The following is a 7,847-nucleotide window of genomic DNA, read 5'->3' as shown; positions in this document are numbered from 1 at the left end:
AGCCCCGAATTCCAGCAACCCTAGCTTCAAACCCCCACAATCCCCCAATCACAGCTACCCCACGACGAGTATGGCAGAGCGCCGATGACAAGGTGCAACGTCAGGGACGGCGGGTCTGACGGTGACACATGGTCCAGCGGCGGCGCTAACGGCGAAGAAAGCGGCGACGGTGGCAGGGTTGTGTCGCGGTGGTCTACGGCGGGTCCACACGTGGCCCCAGCGGCGATGACAAGCTCAACGGCGAGTAGACGGAAATGATGAGCGACGGTAAAACAGGCAGGTGTCAGCGGCATCAAGTGAGGTGATGGCAAAGCGCTCAAGGACCCAATCCCGCCACGCTGTGCTATTAGCCAACTGCTAATTCCTCAACTAGCTCAAGCTCTCTGGCAACTCCTGCTTCGGCCAGAACTTGGAGTTCCTCGACCGGCTGGGCCATCTCCAGTCGCTCCACCTCTCTGGCAATCGGCTTGATAGCAAGACCCCGTCCTAGCTCGCCTTTGAAAGCAAGGGCATGTGCTTGTGTAGCCGAAGTTAAGTCAGACCGGAGTTGTGCTAGCAGGTCTAGCGTGAGCTGATCCAGGATGGGGAACTACAATGCTTGCGATGTAGTAAGCGGAGGTATTTTGGTCCATACTAAAATACAACACATGTAAAATGATTCAAAACGTATATTAAGTGTAGATGATGGCATGTATCCAATTTTGAGACAGATGTAGTGGTATGCTTAAAAAAGATAAATAGTAATAGTATTTATCAAAACTAGCAATTTTATAATGGCATGATCCAATTAACCCAAATTATTAACCATATGATTTTGTAAAATTTTTGGACCATAATACTTGGGGGTAATGTATCACGTGCCAAAAGCCACGTAGTTTATGAAGTTGGACCATAATACACGGGGTTTTATGATATTTACTTATGTTATATATCAAATTTAGGTTCAAACTATATTATCATTAGATATATTCAAGCATGATCAAAGTTTAGCTTAGTATATAAATAAATGATAATTTACATACCCATGGGGAGTGACATGCAGGGTTTTAAATCTCTCGCTATAGCTGCCTCTATCTCCCGCTATAGCTGTTTGAGAAGAGTTCTAGCTATTTGCTTTCATGTACAATTTAGCCGCTATAGCTCCATTTAGCCCGCTATAGCTGTTTGAGAAGCTAACCGCTAAATGCCTTAGCCCGCTATTTAAAACATTGGTGACATGTCATCAATAGCACGCAAGTGCATTTGTCGTTCTTTTCTTGCGTCACTAAAACCTTTAGTCGACAGCTGTCGATGTGTCTAGCTAGCTTTGCATGGAGTCAGTTTTGTAGAATTGTAAGATCATACCTTAATGTGTGAGATAGTTGGTCTTGTAAGATTTTATTTAGAGATGGTGTCTTAATATATGCGAGAGTTGCCCGGTATAATTCAACTCAATGATCATATCGAGCATCTCAATGTGTGAGAGAGTCGGCCTTATAGGATTCTTATCGAAGATCTTGATTATGTCTAAATATGTGATCTTGTAGGTAAGACCTAAATATAGAATTGATAGGCTGATTTGGTTTAATGCCAAATCTTAGTACAAATGATAGCCAATTTTTACCAAAATCAATATAGTCTTTGACAGTGCCAAAACTTATCTAAGAGAAACTCACCTAGGACCTATTTAGGGAAGTTTCTGGCCGCTACAACTTCTTCCAGAATTAGAATCTCACCTAAACAACTCAGTTTTTCGTTTAGATTATGAGAAGTTGTAGTTGTAAAATTTAGAAAATAAACTAAAAGTTAGAAGTTGAAAAACCTAACTTTTTCAATACTCAAAAGCTACCATCTGCTTTAGAATCTTAGGCCCTGTTTGAGAAGTTTAATTCTGAGAACCTAGTTGGTGAGAATCTAGAGAAGCAGGGAAATCCAACTTCTGGCTTCTAGTTTATTTTTTTGATTATACAACTACATTTTTTTAATATTTAAGTAGAAATGTAGACTGTTTGAATATGCTTTTGGCAACTGCCATAAGCTCCTCTAAACTGACAGCCCGCCCGGGAGCGGCAGATTGAGGACGAGAGCGCAAAACACGGAGGACGATTAAACGCCGTTCCGCAGCACAAGTCAACTTACAAGTGGCATGTCTATAGCCAGAAGGACCCAAATTATGTGGATGCGTAATCAGTACAGGGACGTGCACAAACCAAGCGTTCAAGTTTGAGGACCTATAGTTTAATACACGCAGATAAAAAAGAACAACTTTTTTACTACAACTACCTATTAAGTGTCCAATTGGGTCTTAAGAAAGGTAGAGATTCAAAAGAACAGCGAAACAGTCAATCTAATTCTTACAAACGCACAGCCTCCGACTTAAGCCATTTGCACTGTTAGCTAGAGAACGAAGAATAGTTCATCGGGGATGGTAAAAAATTTTGCCACAGAAATATCTTGGGAGAATGTTGCTACTCGTCTGTTTGCTGCAATGACAAGTCGCTCAAGTCTGCCACTAGATCATCGACGGCTATCTGGCTCAATGTCTTGGCTGTTCCACTGGGAGGTCGAAATTCAGACTCCTGAGGATTGTCCTTGAGGAGTTTCTTCAGATCCTTGATGAGTTCAAGCTCATCCTCATCAGAAAACGGAACGTCCAGATCCCACACCTTAAAGATAGTCTCTCTTGACTCTGTCTGCTCAAGAACTTCAGACGAAGACAACTCATCGCCATCTTCAGGTCTGGCTGTGTATCCATCCATTTGCTTACCATGTTCATTTGTGCCCCTAATTACATTAGCAACTTCCGAAGCTTCAGTAGTACCAGTGTCATAATCATTATTTTCTTTTTGCTCCATTTGCATGTCATCATGCTGAGAAACAATTTCAGCAGGGAGAGAGTGAGGTTTGACCTCTAAAATTGCATGGGAACCTTCGTGCACAATTTCAGAAGTATTGTTGGGTATTTCTGTTGGCTTTTCAAGAGCATTAAGCAGGGCATGCTTCATTGCTCCCCAGTCACTATCCGAAAGCTCAGATGTCTGCACAAAACAAGAATCAGCCCAAGCAGCCTCCTCCGGTGAAGGTTTGAATGCCTTCTCACTTGATTTAATTGATTCCAAAATTGCAGGGACGACGTCATCGAATTCAGATGCCTCAGGCTGCTCTTCAGGAATACTTGGTTCAGAGAGCAGAGCTGAAACGTCTCCGTCTTCAGAAGTCATGGTTATGCATGTGACTGATTAGCACCTTGGTAAAGATGCTGCCTTTAATACCTGTAGATATGAATGGATGGGAAAAACTGTATCACCCAAATAGAGGTAACATCCAGGTAATCAGTTACGAATATAAAGACTATCTTTAAGAACTATAAGCTACAAGAGATGCTATCATTTTCCCTCAAGAGAAAACAAGAGATGCTATCACATTTACTATCTAGTACAGATACAAAAGAGGAAAGTAATGAGGTAAGTAGTAATACAACAAATAGCTTTTCAGCAAAGGGCATCCAACATAGGGATGGAAGTCTTGCCCTGGATAAAAACCCTAATTGATGGAGGTGGTTATAATAATTGGCTTTGTGCCCCTAGGCAGTACTCGCTCCGGTTTCAAATTTATTGACGTTTTGGACAGGAGCTCACACACCAAGGAATGATTAATAAGCTCACATTAGAATAGCACATCCAACAAGCAAATCCTCTTAACCTGGTGGTTATGACTGCTAGTCCCAAAGCTTCATGTGCTAAGTTTGAATCTTGGCACCCTACTTTTCCACACGATTTTTACTATGCTGTAGGAGATGATGCGGCAAATTGATTTTATCCTCATGATTTTTATGGTGCTGTGAAGGACTCAGATGCACCAAGTTAAATGTGATTTGCATGCATGCAGCCAAGCAGGGGCAAATCAGTCTAAATTGATCACATGGCTAAAACGTCAAGATTTTCCATCCAAAATAGTCCAAGCCTCAAACATCAACTAAACGGGAACCGGAGGGAGTAGGCACATTTGTGAACACATTGACAGAAAGCCCTCGCTCATGTCCACTTTGCCTGCAAATTAAGCTTGACATGTTGTGTACCTGTGTTCATACTGCTGTTGGAGGTCCAAGGGGGACCCAACAACCCAACAGCAGGGACGGCACAAATGTAATTAGGATGAGGGAGAGGGAATAATCCTGCTGGCAAATGTCACACACACAAAAACAGTGCTTCCAGCCCAACATTTAGTGAAGCATTCCCAATCGAAGTTAATAATAATAAAAAAATGGTGGAGCCAGGATTTAGAAACTGTATATTGTAACACTACAAGGCTGTGTGAGAAGAACACCAACATATCATCTAAGCATAAAGTATTTAGAGTAGTGAGGTGATTCTCAGTGTTTTAGTAATTAGAATGCTCTCAGTAAATAAAATCAGGGATCCATGCTAACAATAAAAAGTTTTCTAGGATCTCTAGGGCTAAAAAGCATGTACATGTATTTCAGATCAAATAAAGTTTGCTATTACTTAAGAAACAGGTTCAGCCCTGAAAAACGAAAAATTTCAGTCAATCAGAACAGACAACTGCAAGACAAACAGTTTGCTTATTTTCAGTAAGCACCACGGTGAAGTGCGAGATCAGGAAACTAATACAGCCAAGGAGTATGGAAACTAAACTGGGAGGCCAATGAATTGGACAGGCATTGATTTAACATATGGACCCTTAGAGGAGACCCTCTAAGTATGCCCTTGACCACCTATGTGAATAAATTAATTGATGCACCATAACCATATCTAGATATTCCAAATGAATGAAAAGCATTCAAAGAGTTCCATCCATGGTGCTCCTTCAATGCAACAAATAACACATAATATTTATGTTAATGAGCACACCAGACAACTACGGCTTCAACCACAACAGGTCATACTGAAAACTATAGAAGCAAACAATGGTACATTCCTAGAAACAAGCCTTTTAACTGTGGCAGCTGCTACTGGCAAAGACAAGAGATAAATACAGGGAGTACTCATCAGTTCATACAAACAATGCATTTATCGGTATAATGGTGTCCAAATTCACACATAAAAATATAAAAAAGGGAGAAAAATTACGAAATATAATAGCTGTACTACTTGTACTTTACTGATGGAAAGTGAAAATGACTATAAATATGCAAATACCAATCTGTAGAGTGATAGCATTAGCGTTATCAGTGAAATACCACGTGCGATGTTTTCGTCTCTATTTTTTGCAAATTGCAAATCTACGAACAAGCCAGGGGCAAGCCCAGGATTTCAAACCGTATTCGAAATGGGAAGGGGTAATTTTTTTTTTGTTCATACACCTAAAAGCCTAATATTAGCTTGTATAGTATCACACACTAATAATTATATAATATATAGCATGTATAACATAAAATTGAGCATAAGTTCACACATTGATAGAATTGATAATCACTTAAAATTGTTTAACATACAGAAATACTAATTGGTAAACATATGAAAGTGCCAGCATATGAAATACATAAAGGATAGAAATACTAATTACTAAGATCTCTGAATTCCTATGAACAAATCCTAGTAGCCAAGGTTGAAGGCTCCTAGTCCTCGCTAACTGCCTTACTAGCTAATCAAGTTTGCAAGATAGTAACTACTTCCTCCGTTTCACAATGTAAGTCATTCTAGCATTTCCCATATTCATATTGATGCTAATGAATCTAGACATATATATCTATCTAAATTCATTAGCATTAATATGAATGTGGAAAATGCTAAAATGACTTACATTGTGAAACGGAGGGAGTAGGAACTATGAAGTATCAAGTATGAACTACTCACAAGTACAGTTGTAAAAACTAAGCAAGTAGTAGTCTAGTAGATACTTCACTAGATAAGTACTTAAGTAGAAGTGTAGAACAAATCATGAAATCAGTGAACTTTAGTTCCCTAACCTCAATGAGTCAATGGTTCAATACTTCGAAATTCGAATCTTCAATCCCTCCTCTCCCCGGCTGGTCGGCTGCCGGCTGCCCGCCTGCCCGGCTCCCTCCCAGAGTCCCTGTGCCGGCGCCGCCGCTGGCCGCTGCCCCGCCCCGCGCCGTCGCCGACTCGCCGTGACGCCGTCGCGCCGCTGTCCGCCTGCCCCCCGCCGGCAGTCCGAGCCCTCCCTCGATCCTGCGCCGCACGCCGCGCCGCCTCGCGCCCTCGCCGCTCGCCGGCCGCCGGCCGCCGCCGCCGCCGCCGCTCAGCTAGGGGTTAGGGGAGGGGGAGAGAAAGGGAGTGCGGGCTGGGAGAGAGAGAGGAAAGGAGGAGGGGGAGCGGGGAATTGGGCCCTTGGGCCAATGGGCCCATAGAGGTTAGAGGAGGAAGCAGGTAAAAAAAAAAAAAAAAAAAGTACTCCCTCCATTCGAAAATATAAATAGTGTAATCGGTTGGGTGGATGAGCCTAGATGGGAGATGGCCGCCCGATTTTTTGTGGTGTTTGGTTGGAGGGCAGGGCGGATGGAGCGGCCCATAATAGAGAATATTCCCTCAATATGTTGGATGAGTGCATCCGGCTGATTTGGCTGGATGAAGCCATCCAGTTTTAGTCTCGGTGATGTGTCATATTCTGATGGCAAAATTTGCTACAGGACACTCAAAGATTGTGGTCTTTGCTGTGAGACACCCGAAGATCGTGTATTTGCTCGTGAATACTGTAAAAAAGTGGTAATTAGCTGCTGGACACTTCTCCCATTATTTTATTATTTCCGATCGAGATGGAGAGAAAGAGTTGTGTAAGTATCAAAATGCCCCTAACACTGTTCTTCATCTCTCTATCTTTTTTTCCCCTTCTTCTTCCTTGCAGCAGAGCAGAGGCGCGATGGCGGTTGGCCCGACCCGAGACGGCTCGGCCACGGCGGGGCGGCGGCGGGAAGATGACGAAGCTGGCCGAGATGTGGTATCTCAACCTGAGCAGCAACAACCTCTCCCGCAAGGGTGACGCCCTTGCTCGGCAAGATGAGGTCGCTGACGACGCTGGATCTCAGTGGCAACCCTGGCCTGTGCAGCAACAACATTGCAACTCGAACACCACCACCGGCGACGGCCACTCCGGTAAGACGAGGCTGGTGCTCGCCGTCACGCTCTCCCTCGCCACCGCGCTGCTGGTGTCCATGGTCGTGGTGGTTTGCGCGGTGTCACGCAAGGCGAGGCGAGCCGCCGACGTCGTCATAAAGAACGCGGAGACGGCGGCGAGCGGCGGGAGCTCGGCGGCGGCGACAACGACGGCGGTGCAGGCCTCGTTATGGAGCAAGGACACGATGTTCTCCTTCGGCGACATCTTGGCGGCGACGGAGCACTTTAACGACGCGTACTGCATCGGCAGGGGGAGCTTCGGGACCGTGTACCGTGCCGACCTCGGTGGCGGGCGCGCCGTCGCCATGAAACGACTCGACGTGTCGGAGACCGGCGATGCGTGCTGCAGCAGCTGATGCTGGTGAGCGTCACGACGTAGAACGTCGGCACCAAGGGGATGCGGCGCATCGGTGTGAACGAGAAGCCGGCAGCCGTGTTGCTGCTGTTGGGCGCACCGAGGGCGATGAAAAGCGTCGCGTTGCTGTTAAAGAAGAAGAACAGAGAAAGAGAGATTGACAAGTAGGCCCATGGGCAAACTTGTCTTTAACTAAAGTTTCTCTCTCCATTTTCATCGAAAATAATAAAATAATAGGAGGAGTGTCCAACAGCTAATTACTATTTTTTTATAGTGTCCACGAGCAAATACACGATCTTCGGATGTCTCATAGCTTGTAGGAAATTTTGCCTATTCTGATTGGCTATGATTGGTTTGATTTTATGTTAAGCAAGCTCCAAATGATTTTTTTCACCTAAACCATTTATCTAATTTATAAT

The 7,847-nt window shown here is 44.1% G+C and overlaps 1 protein-coding gene across 1 annotated transcript; it reads right to left on the bottom strand.

Moving 5' to 3' along the window:
- Positions 1-2,132: 2,132 nt before the first annotated feature.
- On the bottom strand, positions 2,133-6,174 carry LOC127764785 (uncharacterized). Its single transcript, XM_052289699.1, has 2 exons — positions 5,909-6,174; positions 2,133-3,251 (listed from the first exon to the last, which is right to left on the bottom strand). The coding sequence occupies exon 2, from the start codon at positions 3,198-3,200 to the stop codon at positions 2,448-2,450; it is 753 nt and encodes a 250-aa protein (XP_052145659.1). The 5' UTR covers positions 3,201-3,251; positions 5,909-6,174; the 3' UTR covers positions 2,133-2,447.
- Positions 6,175-7,847: the final 1,673 nt, after the last annotated feature.

Source organism: Oryza glaberrima, chromosome 2, assembly GCF_000147395.1.
Source record: "Oryza glaberrima chromosome 2, OglaRS2, whole genome shotgun sequence".
NCBI lineage: Eukaryota > Viridiplantae > Streptophyta > Magnoliopsida > Poales > Poaceae > Oryza > Oryza glaberrima.
Note: the sequence above shows the minus strand (reverse complement) of the source record. Positions and strands in the feature narration are given on the sequence as shown.